The 18,574-nt window shown below is 39.3% G+C and overlaps 1 protein-coding gene across 1 annotated transcript in view; it reads right to left on the bottom strand.

Moving 5' to 3' along the window:
- DNAH6 (dynein axonemal heavy chain 6) overlaps window positions 1–18,574 on the bottom strand; it is a 284,532-nt gene that overhangs the window by 227,920 nt on the left and 38,038 nt on the right. Inside the window, exons 9-10 of the mRNA XM_068975806.1 lie at window positions 17,408–17,524; window positions 10,153–10,353 (exon numbers count right to left, since the gene is read on the bottom strand). Of these exons, the coding sequence (XP_068831907.1) occupies window positions 10,153–10,353; window positions 17,408–17,524 (318 nt within the window). The remainder of the gene's footprint in view (window positions 1–10,152; window positions 10,354–17,407; window positions 17,525–18,574) is intronic.

Genomic DNA, 18,574 nt, shown 5'->3' with positions numbered 1-18,574 from the left:
TCCTGAGCAGAATTTAATTTTATACAAAAAATGCAGATGCACACTATGCTGTGACCTGAAAAGTGAGAGAAAAGGTACCATCCTTGATGACAAAGGGCAGTTAATATCTTCTCTTATGAAACTTAAAAAAAACAAATCTTTAAATGTGACTTTCAAAGAATTGTTCCTTATGATTAAAAAGAAGTAAACGTGTAATTTTTTAGCTTCATGGTGAACTTATACATCACTAGTAGATATATGGCAAGAGACAATGTCTATTTATTTTCCAAATTGCAAATTTTATGTCTTGGTTTAAGTGTTTTTGAGCGAAGGCAAAACCATTTAGCATATATGCAAAATTACTTGCCTAATCTCATTATTAAATTCTCTATGCTGGCAAGTCTCCTATTTCAAAATGTCTTCAGAATTTGCCCTAATAAATACTTTCCCTCACTTTGATTAAACTTGGCGCAAACCTCCACTTCCCTACAAGACTTTTCCTATAATACCATGTCGGTACACATTATCATAGTTCAAATGGCATCATAATGCCTGTGAATGGCAGTTAGGACTTGTTTCTTGTTGATCTTGGCCTATTACTCCCTGGCTACACTCCATTGCCTTCTCTTAATATTTCCTACTAAGACTTCTTGCAAATGACTGCAATTTGCCCCAAGGAAAACTAGAGATGATCAATGGAATTGCTCATTCCCAACACACCACTGCTAGGGTAGGTAGCTCAGACTCTAGCTTTACGTACTTAGTGAGTAGTGGTAGAAATTTTAATTACAAACACTAGTACACACCCTAGATGGCTATATTTAGATATTTGTTCATTTATTTCCTTTCAATAGGCTTTGTATATAATCTTCCAGAATGTTTCTGCTGTTTATTTCTTTACATTAAAAATTGAAGGGAAGATACTATGTCAAAGTATATCTCCTTTGAGCAGATTTAATAGTGTCTCTGGTACATGATCATGCAAGCGTTAGGCAGAAACACAATGGGTGACCCCAAAATGGAAAGCTCTACCAACATGTTCAAATATGACTTTTAAAACCTCACAGCATAGTTGCTGGAGTAGTTCAAATAATTCCATATATGGTCACTGAATTCTTTAAATTTTAATAATATATCACACTTGCTTTATGACTTTCTCTCTCTATATTATTTTACTCTGAACCATTTGGAAGAAAGCTGCAGACACAAGATATTTCTAACACTAAATATTTCACGGCTTATTTAATAAACACAAAAATATTTTCTTAAATTGCCATAATATTAATATAATGACAAATCAGTAAATTAGCATTGATATTAATACTATTATCTAATTACAGACCTTTATACAAATTTGGGGAGAAGGCAATGGCAACCCACTCCAGTACTCTTGCCTGGGAAACCCCATGGACAGAGGAGCCTGGTAGGCTACAGTTCATGGGGTTGCGAAGAGTTGAACATGACTGAGCGATTTCACTTTCACTTTTCACTTTCATGCACTGGAGAAGAAAATGGCAACCCACTCTAGTATTCTTGCCTAGAGAATCCCAGGGACGGGAGCCTGGTGGGCTGCCGTTTATGGGGTCACAAAAAGTCGGACACGACTGAAGAGACTTAGCAGCAGCAGCGGCATACAAATTTTGCCATCTCTCCCAATAATGTCTTTCATAGTAAAATAAAAAAACATTTTTTCCCCCGGCCCACTATCCTATCCAGGATCAGGTATTGTATCTTGTCATATATCTTTGGTGTCCTTTAATCTGGACCAATTTCTCAATCTTTGTCTTTCATGATCTTTACCTTTTTGAAGAGTATTTTGTGTGTGTGTGTGTGTCTGTGTGTGTGCAACACTTCTTAATGCTTACATTCAGTTATACATTTTGGCAATAATACGACGGAAATGATGTATGTTCTCCATGTATCATGTTTAAAGGCACATAATGTTGATTTGTCCCATTACTAGCAATGTTAACAATACTAAAGTGGTATCTGTGAGATCTGTCGCTGTAAATGTACTATTTTCTCTTTAAATCAATAAATATCCTATGCAGAAATGTTTCGAGATAAAAGTCCTTTTTCTCACCATACCTTTGTATATCCATTTCAGTATGCATTGGAGATTCTCACCTATTTCTATGGTTGCTATAGAAGTGGTGGTAAAGTGCTATAAGGTGGTGATCTTTTTTTAGGTTTTTCTTCTACGTTTACTAGTTGGCATTTTACTGTAAGGAAGAGCTTTCCATTGTCACTCCATCGATTCATTCATTTATTCATAAAATATTGCTTATGTATTCTTACTTTCAAACACTGTTATAACCATTACTTATTTTAATGGTCAGATTGTTCTAGAGAGACCCTTCAAGTTGGCTTTTTAATCTTTTCTGCAGGTCTCCATTAGTTCTTAGACATCTTCTTATTTGTGTGTGGGAGGGTGGGGTAGAGGGCCTTTCCTGGTGGCTAGATGGTAACGAATCTGCCTGCAATGAAGGAGACTCTGGTTCAATTCCTGGATCAGGAAGATCCCCTGGAAAAGTAAATGGCAACCCATTTCAGTATTCTTGCCTGGGAAATTCCATTGACAGAGGAGCCTGGCAGGCTAACAGTCTATTGTGTCACAAAGAGTCAGACATGACTAAGCAATTAACGCTTTCACTTTCACTCATATTTTGGTTCAACAGTATGCTCTGGGCTATTCTTGTACTTCGCTTGTTCTAGGAATAAGCAGTTTCTTCAGAGATAAGGATCTTTTGCTTTGGAATGATACATAGAAACCAATGTGTGGACACTAAATGTGCTCATCACTATTAGGATGTCACTGCTTCCAGATCATCTCAGTGAGCAGAACAAGAAACACACACACACACTCCCCCCCACAAATATGCATACATACACAAGACCCTATATATAGTTCTCTTTCTACTGATTAATTAGAGATCATGAATTCATAATTCCATTTCCAATATAACACCATTCTGGCCTTTTCTCGTCCATATTTGTACTTCCCTTTCTGAGGAGGAGTAACCTCATTTAATTATCCACAATATATTTAGTTGTTTGCTAAACTAGAGAATACATAGAAAGTCATTTCAGAATTGCTAATGCACTAATACCACTGTGAAAAACAAACTAAGTGGAACCTAATATTTGTTATAATTACAGTGATCTTTAGCTTAAGGGTATATAGGCAAAACACTGTATTTATTTATTTTTAAGACCTTGATTTATTAATTTACTTAAAAAATTAATTAATTTTACTTTATAATATTGTATTGGTTTTGCCATACATTGACTTGAATCTGCCATGAGTATACATGTGTTTCCCATCCTGAACCCCTCTCCCACTTCCCTCCCCATCCCATCTCTCTGGGTCATCCCAGTGCACCAGCCCCGAGCACCCTGTATCATGCATCAAACCTGGACTGGTGATTCGTTTCACATATGATATTTTACATGTTTTAATGCTATTCTCCCATATCTTCCCACCCTCGCCCTCTTCCACAGAGTCCAAAAGACTGTTCTATACATCTGTATCTCTTTTTCTGTCTCACATACAGGGTTATTGTTACCTTCTTTCTAAATTACATATATATGCGTTAGTATACTGTATTGGTATTTTTCTTTCTGGCTTACTTCACTCTGTATAAATCGGCTCCAGTTTCATCCACGTCATTAGAACTGGTTCAAATGTATTCTTTTTCATAGCTGAGTAATATTCCATTGTGTATATGTACCACAGCTTTCTTATCCATTCATCTGCTGATGGACATCTAGGTTGCTTCCATGTCCTGGCTATTATAAACAGTGCTGCAATGAACATTGGGGTACACGTGTCTCTTTCAATTCTGGTTTCCTCCGTGTGTATGCCCAGCAGTGGGATTGTTGGGTCGTATGACAGTTCTATTTCCAGTTTTTTAAGGAATCTCCACACTGTTCTCCATAATGGCTGTACTAGTATGCATTCCCACCAAAAGTGTAGGAGGGTTCCCTTTTTTCTACACCCTCTCCAGCATTTATTGCTTGTAGACTTTTGGATCGCAGCCATTCTGACTGGCGTGAAATGTTACCTCATTGTGGTTTTGATTTGCATTTCTCTGATAATGAGAAAACACTGTATTTAAAAGTTACTTGTTTTAGTGTTTTCCCCTTCCTCACAGTGTGGTTATTCATTTGACAGATAGAATACTTCATTTGTTTTTTAATGCATCCTGTTTTAAGATTTTGTTTCCTCATTCTCATAGCTTTCCTGTTGTTATTTAGACACTAAGCTAGGTCCCACTCTTTCGTGACCTCACTGATTGTAGCCTGCGTGGCTCCTCTGTCCATGGGACTTCCCAGGCAAGAATACTGGAGTAGAGTGCCGTTTCCTTGTCCAGGGGATCTTCCTGAGCCAGGGATCAAAACCACGTCTCCTGTATTGGCAGATGGATTCTTTACCACTGAGCCACTAGGGAAGCACATAGATTTTAAAAGAACTATACTGGACTATACTAAAAGGTACGCTCAGAACTAAGTGTGACTCTTCTCATCTTTTCTACTCCAAACCCACCATCCTGTCTACACCATTCCCACTGTCTTCTCTACAGAACCAATTTCCTTAGTTTCTGGTTTATCTCTTCCTTCTCCCTATTTTCTGACATAAAAAGTAGCACACTATAGATATTCTTGTTTAATTTGATTTTTCCACCTAACAGTATATCCTGGAAATCACTCCATAGTTAACAAATTTTCATGTTACTTAGGTGTATTTCTGGGCTTTTTATTCCATTTCACTGGCCTGATAACTATGCATGTGCCAATACCACAATCGTTTAATTATAGAGTTTATATTTAATACTTGGCTAGAATAGTATCCCAAATAGCTTTTCTTTTTTAGGGTTTTCCTAGCTTCCATGGATGTCTATTATTCCTTATAGGCTTTACTATAAACCTAAAATGTTCTACAATAAGTTTATTAGTATTATTATTTAATTGGCATTTTTATTACATTTATAAATTAACCTAGGGAGAATAGAAGCCTTTATTATGTTGAGTCATTCCATCTAAGAACATTTACCTATTTTTGTGTCTTCCAGAAGCCTTTAAGAAAACTTAAAAGATATTCTTATATAGGTTTTTTTAGCATTTCTTACTAGGTTTATTCTTAAATATATTACCTACTTTGTTGCTATTACAAATGGAGATTTTCCCACCAGGCATTTTCAGTATTCTGGAACAATTTATGTGATACTGTGAATATATATGGCCTTTGGTGAGTCGATCTCTTTATATATGGTACTTTGTGAATATATGGTCTTTGGTGAGTTCCCCTGTGAACCCATTTGGGGCTGGCGCTTTTTACAAGGTATTTCTTTAATAACCTCCTCTGTTTCTGTGGATATTGGTAAGCTTTCTATTTCCAATGCTGTTAATTTAGATACCCATGTTGCCCTAAAAATACTATCCACTTAATCTAAGTTTTCAAATTTATTTGGATAAATGTCTGCAGGATGTTCATATTTATTTAGATAAGTAAATTTTTATTTTCATAAAAATCCCTTGTTTTTTTCTGTTTCAATGGTTATTTCCTTATTATTTATCACTGATTATGTTAGTTAAGAATTCTATATCCTAATTTACATTTAATGAAAGCTCCATGTGAAGACTTCTGTTCACAGTAATTCTGTTTATGTACCATTTATGTCTCATTGCATTTCTTTGCCTTTTGCATTTCCTGTACTATTTTGTGCATAGAGATTTATAGCCCTGACTCATGGGACCACAAGCCTTGCTTTCTTATGGTTACGTTTGCCTTTACAATACTGAACACTACTCCACATCTTGTCTCTCTGAATCCTTTGTCTTACATTGCACATTTGTTCTTGCATGCTGTGTGTCTGATCCGTTAGAGCCCTCAGCATATTAATCATCAGTTCAGTTCAGTTCATTCAGTCATGTCCAACCCTCTGTGACCCCACGGACTGCAGCACACCAGGATTCCCTGTCCATCACTAACTTCTGGAGCTTGCTCAAACTCACGTCCATCCAGTCAGTGATGCCATCCAATTATCTCATCTTCTGTCATCCCCTTCTCCTCTAGCTGGAAAAACCATAGCTTTGACTAGATGGACCTTTGTTGGCAAAGTAATGTCTCTGCTTTTCAATATGCTGTCTAGGTTGGTCATAGCTTTCCTTCCAAGGAGCAAGTGTCTTTTAATTTCATGGCTGCAGTCACCATCTACAGTGATTTTGGAGCCCCCCAAAATAAAGTCTCTCACTGTTTCCATTGTCTCCTCATCTATTTGCCATGAGGTGATGGGACCAGATGCCATGATCTTCATTTTCTCTATATTGAATTTTAAGCCAATATTTTCACTCTCCTCTTTCACTTTCATCAAGAGGTTCTTTAGTTCTTCTTCACTTTCTGCCATAAGGGTTGTGTCATCTGCATATCTGAGGTTATTGATATTTCTTCCAGCAATCTTGATTCCAGCTTGTGCTTTATCCAGCCCAGCATTCCTCATGATGTACTCTGCGTAGAAGTTAAATAAGCAGGGTGACAGTATACAGCCTTGACGTACTCCTTTGCTGATTTGGAACCAGTCTGTTGTTCCATGTCCAGTTCTAACTGTTGCTTCTTAACCTGCATACAGATTTCTCAAAAGGCAGGTCAGGTGGTCTGGTGTTCCCATCTCTTTCAGAATTTTCCAGTTTCTTGTGATCCACACAGTCAAACGCTTTGGCATAGTCAGTAAAGCAGAAATAGATGTTTTCTCTGGAGCTCTCTTGCTTTTTTGATGATCCAATGGATGTTGGCAATTTGATCTCTGGTTCCTCTGCCTTTTCTAAATCCAGCTTGAACATCTGGAAGTTCATGGTTCACATACTGTTGAAGCCTGGCTTGGAGAATTTTCAGCACTACTTTACTAGTGTGTGAGATGAGCTCAATTGTGCGGTCATTTGAGCAAACTTTGGCATTGCCTTTCTTTAGGATTGGAATGAAAACTGACCTTTTCCAGTCCTGTAGCCACTGCTGAGTTTTCCAAATTTGCCATCTTTGAGGATTTGAAAGAGCTCAACTGGAATTCCGTTGCCTCCACTAGCTTTGTTTGTAGTGATGCTTCCTAAGGCCCACTTCACTTTCCATTCCAGGATGTCTGGCTCTAGGTGAGTGATCATACCGTCATGGTTATCTGGGTCATGAAGATCTTTTATGTATAGTTCTTCTGTGTATTGTTGCCACCTCTTCTTAATATCTTCTGCTTCTGTTAGGTCCATTCCATGTATGTCCTTTATTGTGCCCTTCTTTACATGAAATGTTCCCTTGATATCTCTAACTTTCTTGAAGAGATCTCTAGTCTTTCCCATTCTATTAATCATAGTTGTTCTATTAATCATGCATGCATGCTCAGTCACTTCAGTCGTGTCTGACTCTCTGTGACCCCATGGACCTTGGCCCCCCAGGCTCCTCTGTCCATGGGATTCTTCAGGCAAGAATACTGGAATGGGTTGCCATTTTCTTCTCCAATGACTATTAATCATAGTTGTATGATTATTTAATCATTGTTGCTTTAAATTCTGGGTCTGATATGTCCAATACCCCTGCCATGTCTGGGTCTGATACTTGCTCTGTCTTCTAATTTTTTCCCTTTTTAATATGCCTTGTAACTTTTTTTGATAACTGGATGTCATATACTTGGTAAAAGGAATGGCTGTTAATAGGTCCTTAGTTAGAGGATGATAGGTGTCAGGGAAGGGGATATATTTTACCTTCATCCTTTGATTAGGTCTCAGTCTTTTAGTAAGCCAGTGCCTCTGGACTGTGAGTATCATCATAAATGTCTCTCGCTTTTTTTCGCCCCTCTCTCCTTAGGTGGGACAGGATGGCTAGAGTAGGCTGGAGTTGTGTATTTCCCTTCCCTCAGGTCAGTAAAGACCTGACAATACACTAGCAAATTAAACTCTGGATAACTCATTTCCTCTAAGGGCAGGCCTTGTCAAGAACAGAGTGCTCTGATGTATTTCAAATGATTCCTTTCCCCTCTCCCTGCTGGAAGCATGAGGAGATCTTTTTCTAATATTACTGTGAGAACCTGGTTGAGCTCCTGCAGGTAAATTTCATAACACTGTGGGAGTCTCCTATAACTGGGTCCCCTGAGTGCTTTATTCTGACTTGTTCACACTGAGCCTCCAGCAAAGTACCAATTACAGTTCTGGTTTTCCCGTCCTGGCACTGGTTCTCACTGAGGTTTCTGCCCATGAGTCTCTGCTCTCAGAACCATGACTCTCTGTATGTATTTCTCTGTCTCTCCAGTCTTGAGGGCTGTGGTTTTCCCTATGCCCTCGCCTCTCTTCCAGACCCATTAACAGTCTGTTCAATCAATGTGTTCAGCTTTTTACTTGTTGTTAGGATGGAGTGGCAACTTCCAAGCTCCTTACATGTGGATCTACAAATAGAAAGATCATTCTTTTTGCCAGATATCTCTTGATTGAATGAAACTCATCTTTGTTTCACAGAAACTCCAGATCAGCATCAAGTTCTCTAGGGCACATTGTCTTTCTAAAACTACTTTTTCTATGGCCTTGCTACTTGAAGGACTGGCTTATCTAGATAAAAATTCTTGATCACACTTTTTTCTCTTGAGTTTCATTAAAAAGTGCTGTTTATCATCACCTTGCTTTATATGTCATTTTTGAGAAGCCTGATGCTGTTTCCATATGTTATGTTATTATTTTGCTTTGAGACCTGGAGGAAAAAAATTTTTTTTCTTTAAAAGATAGTAGTTTCAAGAGTATGTATCTCAGAGTTAATTGGTCTGGGTCAGTTTCCCAAGGTACTCTGTATATAGATTCACAGTTTCTTTTCTGGGACTATAGTTATGTGCTTGTTCTACACCTTGTTTTATTTTTCTTCTTCAGAGACTTCAATTATATGTATATTATCTTTCTTTGCCTTTTTTCTATTTTGATTATTTTCTTTCTAACCATTTTGTTTTTCTTATATCTTGTACAGTGGTAAAGAAGCTGCCTACCAATAAAGAAGACACAAGAGATGTGGGTTCTATCCTTGTGTCAGGAAGATCCCCTGGAGTAGTAAATGGCAACTCACTCCAGTATTCTTGCCTGGAGCATTCCATAGACAGAGGAGCCTGGTGGGCTCAGGCTACAGTCCATAGGGTCGCAAAGAGTCGGACAGGACTGAGCAGCTGAGGACATGCACAAACACTAGCTTATTTTCATTCTCTTGGTTGTTTTCCTGTCTTTTAAATTTTAGTTTCAGTTTATTCACCTTTGGACACTATGAAATTTAGTCTACATTTCTTAGATAATTTTGTCTTAAAACAATACCATTTATATTTTAAAATTTGAATTTTTGATATGTTATTTCACACATATTCAGGCTTGAATATGTGTTTGATGTTATATACTTGAGTTTACAGTACAGCTTTTGTTTCATGTCTTTGAGGGGGAAAAGAAGGAATATTCATTAGCTTTTTTAATCTTCATTTTTCTGATTTTTCTTTATGGTAACTTCTCATGTATTTAATATATTTTAATTAATTTGGTTCATGGATTTGGAGTAATTTATAAGATTTATAATTGAAAGGCATTTTATTTTGTAAGTGTAGCAATGTGCAGATTATTTTATCTTCTGGTTGTGGGGAGTCAGGTATATTCTTGTTTTTTGGTTCTGTTTTGTTTAGCAGGACCTTAACTTTTCATCAGTTGCTTTATTTCTTCTGCACCACTCAATGTTCAAATAATGCCTCTTCTTCCTTTTTTTAAAAAATAATTAATTATTTATTTTTTGGAGGCTAATTGCTTTACAATATTGTATTGGTTTTGCCATACATTGACTTGACTCTGCCACGGGTTTACACGTATTCCCCATCCTGAACCCCCCTCCCTCTTTCCTCCCCATCCCATCCCTCTGGGTCATCCCAGTGCACCAGCCCCGAGCACCCTGTATCTACCTTATTTTCTCCCTTAGAAGTTATTCAAGTCTTGAATAGCTTGTGCCGTTATGTCTCTTTCCTATCATCAGTGCTCTGATATACTAGGACTTAAAAAAAATCTCTTAACCATCTAGAGATTAAGTAGCATTCAATTTAAAGATAAGACAGGAAGAAAATATGTTGCTCAGTTAATTAAAAATTTAAAGTATTGTAAAAATGGCTTTAGTAAAAGAAAATATACCTTTATTTGGAAGATAATTGTGTGAAAATTCTTATCATCATCAAACACTGCTGATAAGCTTGGACCAAACCCACAAGTTTTTTCTTCCATTTTGTTGTTAATGTAAGGGCTGGTAAAAGCATCAAAATATGAATCAGGCACGAGATTAGGAACTGATAACACAGTGTTTTGGAAATGATTAATTGCACCTGAAATACCATCCTGTTAGAGAGAAAAGCACAAACAAAAATGTAAATGCACATAAGGGTACATTTATAAAAAAATTTGAATTTTCTAAAATACTAAAATAAATAAGAATAATTCATTCAACCATACCAAGTACTACATTGACTCTAAGTATATGACAAATCAGAAGACACAGCCCCTGTGTTTAGGAACTATGTTTTCTAATTGAGAGAGAAATTGATAAGCAAAAAATTGCAACACATTAAGATGAATATATTACATTCATTTGAAATATGAACAAAACCCAGAAAAGTCATAAGGGAAAGAAGGCCAAGATAGCCTAAGAATATCAGGGAATGTTTAAAGGGTGGCTAGGGCTTGCCAGGTGGTGTTAGTGGGAAAGAACCTGTCTGCCAATGCAGGAGACATAACAGACACAAGTTTGATCCCTAGGTCAGGAAGATCCCTTGGAGAAGGGCATAGCAACTCACTCCAGTATTCTTGTCTGGAGAATTCCATGGACAGAGGAACCTGGCAGGCTGTGGTCCATGGGGTTGCAGAGTCAGACATGGCAGACTAGCAGGCAATCAATAAAAGTTCATATTCTTTGAGCAGTAGTTTCCATTCTAGATATCTCTCTTTAGAGAACAATTAGGTATGTAAACAATGATCATGTGGAACGGCACTCACTGAAGCAATACTTATAGTAAAAACTAATTAGAGAAATACTTTAGTGTTCAAAAATAGAATGGTTAAGTTATAGTATATTTATACAAATGAAAATTAGGCACCTTTTCAAAATGGTGTCTCCAAAGATTGATTAATGAATGACACGGGAAAAGTTTATAATATAATGTTACAAAGCTTATAAAAAAAAAGAGAGAGGAGGATAAAACTGGTGTATAAATCCCATTTAAAAATGCATATGTAAATCTCATGGCCAGTTAAGTCTGTTGGTATATATCAGTATGTACTAAACCAAAATTGGAGAAAACATCTAAACATGTTAAAAGGTTATTTCTATTTGTGGCACACGGGATGACCAATGTTGCTAATAATGTCTTTCTGTGCTTTTCATATTCTCTTCAGTGAGCACAAATTAATTTTTAATTTATAATAAACATCCATCTAAATGATATAAAGAAAAGGTACTTCTTGAGATGAACTTTAAAAGATGAGCAGCAGCTTCTCAAGTATACAAGACAGAAGTAGAGTTCTTGTAACTCACTGTATGTGAGAGGCCCAAGGAGGGCAGCAGGACCGTGTGCTGCAGCGTAAGTGCCAGTGTGGTTAAATGCAGTTGTGATGCAGTCGACCCCTCATGAAGGCTTGTGAGTGATGCTGAGCTGGTGGTCCAGCATTCCCCAGATTGTGACCATGGGCTGCTGCTGCTGCTAAGTCACTTCGGTCGTGTCTGACTCTGTGCGACCCCCTAAACGGCAGCCCACCAGGCTCCCCCGTCCCTGGGATTCTCCAGGCAAGAACACTGGAGTGGGTTGCCATTTCCTTCTCCAATGCACGAAAGTGAAAAGTGAAAGTGAAGTTGCTCAGTCGTGTCTGACCCTCAGCGACCCCATGGACTGCAGCCTACCAGGCTTCTCCATCCACGAGATTTTCCAGGCAAGAGTACTGGAGTGGGGTGCCATTGCCTTCCCTGAGTTAAAGGTGTCCCAAGGTCAGATAAGTTGGGGAAGAAACCTCACATTAAGCAAAACTAAACAGGATTTTCCTCTGGATCTGTTAAAAAGACGTTTTCATATTTGTTAATGTGTAAATGCATATCACAACCCCCTGTCTCCTAGTATGTCTATCAGTATCTTATAGAGCGTCCTTTGAAAATGCTACTATAGACAATGGAGAAGTTTAATTTTAAGTGACATGACAAGGTATGCCTATGGAATACTCTTGCAGTCAGCAATGTAGAAAATGGACTAGAAGCTAGAGAGGCAGGCAGGTGAGAAGAGACCATCACAGCAGGGATGGGGTTCTCATTGAAGGGAGGTGCAACTAAGGTCAACACACAGGACTTGATTCCAAAGAGTAAGGGAGGATCTAGGGTGATGCCTAGACCCTAGATCCGGGCTTTCCTGATGGCTCACTGGGTAAAGAATTTGCCTGCAGCGCAGGAGACACCAGCGACACTAGTTCAAACCCTGGGTCAGGAAGATCCCCTGGAGAAGGAAATAGAAACCCAGTCCAGTATTCTTGCTTAGGAAATCCCATGAACAGAGGAGCCTGGAGGGCTACATCCCATGGGGTCACAAGACTCGGACACGATTGATCGACTAAGCACAGGATGACTCCGAGATTGCTGGCTTGGGCATCTGGGTACTGCTTTTCATTCAAATACAGAAGGAAAAGTAAGTTTTGGGAGAAGTCGATAAGTTTAATTTATGTTGGTGTGTGTGTGCTTGGTCGCTTAATTGGGTCTGACTCTTTGTGACCCCCATGGACTGTGGCCCGCCAGGCTCCTCTGTCCATGAGATTTTTCATGCAACAATACTGGAACAGGTTGCCAGTTACTCCTCCAGAGGATCTTCCTAACTCAGGGATCAAACCCACGTCTCTGGTGTCTTCTGCATTGGCAGGTGGATTCTTTACCTCTGTACCACCTAGGAAGCCCTTATTTTGGTGAGTTGGTCTTAACTGTGGAGATTTCCAGATGACTCTAAGTCTGGAGCCTAGAAGAAAAGTACTGTATGGAAATATACATTTAAAGATGCCATTCTAGAAGCAGTAGTTAGAACAATGGGCACAGACACAAGCATCCAGGAAGAATATATAACATGTGAGGAGGAGGGAGCCTTTAAGGATCATAGCAGTCAAAGCTCAGACAAAAAAGATCTTCCAAAATAGAGGACTGAAAAGGAAAAGATGTTGCCACAGGAGTAAAACCAAGAGAAATTTAACCAAGGGGGAGTCTATTTCCAGAGGTGGGAGCAGTAAATAAGAGTCATATGCAATCAGAGGTCTGTTAAACACAACAGGAACAGGAAAGAATTGAAAAACGTGTGTTGGATCAAGTATTCAGTTCAGTTCAGTTCAGTCTCTCAGTCATGTCCGACTCTTTGCAACCCCATGGACTGCAGCATGCCAGGTCTCCCTGTCCATCACCAACTCCTGGAGCTACTCAAACTCATGTCCATTGATTCGGTGATACCATCCAACCATCTCATCCTGTCATCCCCTTCTCCTGCCTTCAATCTTTCCCAGCATCAGGGTCTTTTCAAATGAGTCAGCTCTTTGCATCAGATGGCCGAAGTACTGGAGTTTCAGCTTCAACATCAGTACTTCCAGTGAATATTCAGGACTGATTTCCTTTAGGATGGACTGGTTGGATCTCCTTGCTGTTCAAGGGACTCTCAAGAGTCTTTTCCAACACCACAGTTCAAAAGCATCAATTCTTCAGCACTCAGCTTTCTTTATAGTCCAACTCTCACATCCATACACAACCACTGGAAAAACCACAGCCTTGACTAGACAGACCTTTGTTGGCAAAGTAATGTCTCTGCTTTTTAATATGTTGTCTAGGTTGGTCATAACTTTTCTTCCAAGGAGTAAGTGTCTTTTAGTTTCATGGCTGCAGTCACCATCTGCAGTGATTTTGTAGCCCCCCAAAATAAAGTCTGCCACTGTTTCCACTGTTTCTCCATCTATTTCTCCATCTTATCTCCAGCCATAAGTGATGGGACCAGATGCCATGATCTTAGTTTTCTCAATGTTGAGCTTTAAGCCAACTTTTTCACTCTACTCTTTCACTTTCATCAAGAGGTTTTTTAGTTCTTCTTAGCTTTCTGCCATAAGGGTGGTGTCATCTGCATATCTGAGGTGATTGATATTTTTCCTGGCAATCTTGATTCCAGCTTGCTTCATCCAGCCCAGCGTTTCTCATGATGTACTTTGAATATAAATTAAACAAGCAGGGTGACAGTATACAGTCTTGACGTACTCCTTTTCCTATTTGGAACCAACCTGTTGGTCCATGTCCAGTTCTAACTGTTGCTTCCTGACCTGCATGCATATTTCTCAAGAAGTAGGTCAGGTGGCCTGGTATTCCCATCTCTTTCAGAATTTTCCACAGTTTATTGTGATCCACACAGTCAAACGCTTTGGCATAGTCAATAAAGTAGAAATAGATGTTTTTCTGGAACTCTCTTGCTTTTTTGATGATCCAGTGGATGTTGGCAATTTGATCTCTGGTTCCTCTGCCTTTTCTAAATCCAGCTTGAACATCTGGAAGTTCACAGTTCACGTATTGTTGAAGCCTGTCTTGGAGAATTTTGAGCATTATTTTACTAGTGTGTGAGATGAGTGCAATTGTGCAGTCATTTGAGCATTCTTTGGCATTGCCTTTCTTGGGGATTGGAATGAAAACTGACCTTTTCCAGTCCTGTGGCCACTGCTGAGTTTTCCAAATTTGTTGGCATATTGAGCACTTCCATAGCATCATCTTTTGGATCAAGTATTTGGATCAAGTAGTAGGAGACCATAGTTAATCCAAGCAAGAACAGTGTCAGATGTCAAGACTTAAGTATATAATTTTTCCTTTAGATGAAGCTCTATGTGTGTATGCATGTTTGAAATGCTAAGACTAATGACCAAAATAAGAGTGAGAAAAAAAATGGAAAATTCATGATTGACAGTTCTGTTTATACTGCCATTGGCTCATTTGGGGCTACATGAAGCAAAACCTTATCTGTGGTGTGAACATATGAATGTGCTTAGCCTACAACTTATCTAGGAATTAAAAATACTCCTGTTGGGCTTCCCTGGTGGCTCAGATGGTAAAGAATCCACCTGTAATGCAGCAGACCCAGGTTCAGTCCCTGGGTTGGGAAGATCCAGGAAAGGCTATCCACTCCAGTATTCTTGCCCGGAGAATTTCATGGACAGAGGAGCTTGGCAGGCTGCAGTCCTTGGGGTTGCAAAGAGCTGGACACGAATGACCGACTAACACTCATGTTGGGAGTAGGGTCCTACAATAGGAAATATTAAGTATTGACGTTTTCAAGGCCTATCCCTTGGCGCTTAAGGAGAATAGCCAGCTGCTAGCTGGACAGAGCTTTCTTGTGTTATCTTCCTATACTCTGTCTTCCATGTTAAGGCTATGAATATTCTGGCCTGGAAAGGGCACGAAAATCCAGTGCCTCTCTTATTGGGAACTCCTGAGAGAGTCCAACCATAGGGACCTCAGCAGGCTGCTCATCCTTGTAAATACCCTAAACAAGCCTGATGATCTCATAAATTACAGAGTCAAAAATTGTTGGAAGAGGAAGCAACCTTAAAACTCACCTGCCTCCTTATTTCACAGATGCATGTACTGAGCCTCAGAGAGGTAAGTGGTTTCCCCAAGGTCAAAAAGCTTACTAATTGAAAAGCCAAGACTAGAATCTAGAGATCCTGATTACTAGTGCTTTTGCACCACAGCACACCAGCTAAGGACAGAAAATATAGTCTCTGATTGGTCTATTAATCTGTGCTTGTACCTGAAGGAGGAAAGCAGAACTCTAAAATGTCTTCCAGAATCCACCCTCCCTGGTTTACATGCCCTGTATAACCCCCTTCTCTTGGATATGGGCAGTATCTGTGAACATGATGGATGCCACAGTCATGATGAGGTTACGTTATAGGGAAAGATGAAGGGACTTTGCAGACATAATTGACTGTCAGTTAATCAAGAATGTGATGGGACTTCCCTCATCGTCCAGTGGTTAAGAATCTGCCTGCCAATGCAGGGGATACTGGTTCGATCCCTGGTCTGTGAAGATTCTACATGCTATGAGGCAACTAAGCCCATGTGCTGCAACCACTGAGCCCGCGTGCTGCAACTGTTGAAGCCTGCAAGCCCTAGAGCCTGTGTTCTGCAACAAGAGAAGCCACAGTAATGGGAAGCAAACACACCACAGTTAAGAGTGTAGCCTCTGCCCACCACAACTAGAGAAGGCCTGCATGCAGTAATGAAGACCCAGCGCAGCCAAAAATCCATACATAAATAGACGTATAAATCCATAACTCCATAAATAAATAGACATATTTAAAAAAGAAAGGATGTGATGATCCATGGTAGACCTGATTGAATCAAGTGAAAGTTCTTAAAAGAGAGATTGGGCCCTTCTCAAAGGAGATTCTCCAGCTGGTCTTGAAGAAGCAGACAGACATTCTCAGCTGACTTCTCTCAGGAAACCATGGACTTCAGTCCTATAGCTGCTTAGAGATGAATTTTCACAACAACTTGAGGGAAACTGGAAGTGGATCCTTCTCCAGTAAAGCCTCTGAGGAAACCTCAATCCCGACAACACCCAAAGGGCAGCCTAGAGAGGCCCTGAAGCAGAGAAGGAGCTAAAAGGTGCCCAGACTCCTGACCCACAGAGATGGAGGTAATAAATGGCTGTTGATTTAAGTGGCCAATCTAGTGGCAATTGACTGCATAGCATAGCAAAAACTGGATATATGGAAGAAACCAACACAATATTGTAAAGCAATTATCCTCCAATTAAAAAATTAAAAATAGATACCAAAACAATAAAATCCTCTTAAATGTGACATATTTAAAAAAAGATTTCAAAGTGGTATTTACAACAGCGATTTCTTGGACTCACATCAGAAGGATGCCTATGAGTGAGTGAGTGAAGTCGCTCAGTCGTGTTCGACTCTTTGCGACCCCATGGACTGTAGCCTATCAGGCTTCTCCGTGGGATTTTCCAGGCAAGAGTACTGGAGTAGGTTGCCATTTCCTTCTCCAGAGGATCTGCCCGACCCAGGGATCGAACCCAGGTCTCCCGTATTGTAGGCAGATGCTTCAACATCTGAGCCACCAGGGAAGTCCTCTAAATTCATATACAGACTATATTCTTCTGATAGTATACCCCATCAAGCCCCTAATCTGTCTCAAATGAAAGAAAATGTGCTAAACTTTCAGATACCTTTTATGTAGAAGCCATGCTGTGCACAGAACCAATGCTCTGCCTTTTTCTTACGATCATTTTGGAGAAGTGACAAGAGTGAACCTGCTAATCATTTAACAGTAGAACAACTGCTTCATTTTCCAAGAAGTTATTTATACACAGATGTTAAGGAAGGAAACACATACCAGAATATCTTCCAAAGAAGGCTGAAAGAGCAGTGACTCGACTGTCAAAATCAGTTCTGTGAGAAACATCGGAACAAGAGACTCATCTTCTTCCTGCTTCTCCAACACAGGGGCCCCCTGCAATGAGCACATGTGCAGTGTTACAAAGATATAAGTTGTTGTTGGTTAGTCATTAAGTTGTGTCTGACTCTTTGCGATCCCAATGACTGTAGCCTGCCAGGCTCCTCTGTCCATGGAATTCTCCAGGCAAGAATACTGGAGTGGGTTGCCATTCCCTTATCCAGGGGATCTTCCTGACTCAGGGATCAAACCCACATCTCCTGGATTGGTAGTTGGATTCTTTGCCGCTGAGCCACCAAGGAGGCCATTAAAGATATTAAGTATGAAGGTCTAAAATAAAAAAGCCTCTATTACAGAAGGCCCACAGACTTATACAATTAGCTGATTTTATAATGTTGGCATGTCTTTCAAAGAATACTACCATAGAAATGAAAATCTAAAGGCAAATATGGAAAGATTATGCAATTATGTAAAACTTCTCTCCTTGTAAAAAAACTGTCAACAAAGTGGAAAGGCAAACCACAAACTGGAAAAATGTATCAGTAATGGATATAGCAGATGGAAGGTTGATTATATTTAAATACAAATATCTTGATATAGTCAAAAGGAATATATACTAATAACATGACCACTGACAGTAAACAGAAATATACTTAAATGGAAAAATGGGCCAAGGTCATAATCTGAAATTTTTTAAAGGAAATGCCAGTCAATATGCTCTTCTTTCTCTTTCTCCTGATACTTTATTCAGTAACATTTATCGAGTATTTACTGATTCCCAGACAGAGCTGCGTATTCATGTAAATTTCATACCAACCATATGTAGTGGGTCTTAGTAGGTATCATTATTACTCCCATGAGAAAGTAGGATCTGGAGAAGGTAAAAAACCCAGATTTTTCTCGTCACAGCACCTATCCTCTTGTCCTGTACAGGGGTGGTAGTTAAAGGGACATAACATTTTAAAGTAGTGAACTGAACTGAACTGAACACTACTTTACATCCACCAGATAGGCAAAGACTGAAATGAATGATAACATCTAGACTGCATGTGAGCAAAAGTTCATTCTTGAACATTGCTAGAAAGGTTGTAAACTGACACAAAAATT

The sequence above is a fragment of the Capricornis sumatraensis genome, chromosome 1 (genome assembly GCF_032405125.1).
Source record: "Capricornis sumatraensis isolate serow.1 chromosome 1, serow.2, whole genome shotgun sequence".
Lineage (NCBI taxonomy): Eukaryota > Metazoa > Chordata > Mammalia > Artiodactyla > Bovidae > Capricornis > Capricornis sumatraensis.
Note: the sequence above shows the minus strand (reverse complement) of the source record. Positions and strands in the feature narration are given on the sequence as shown.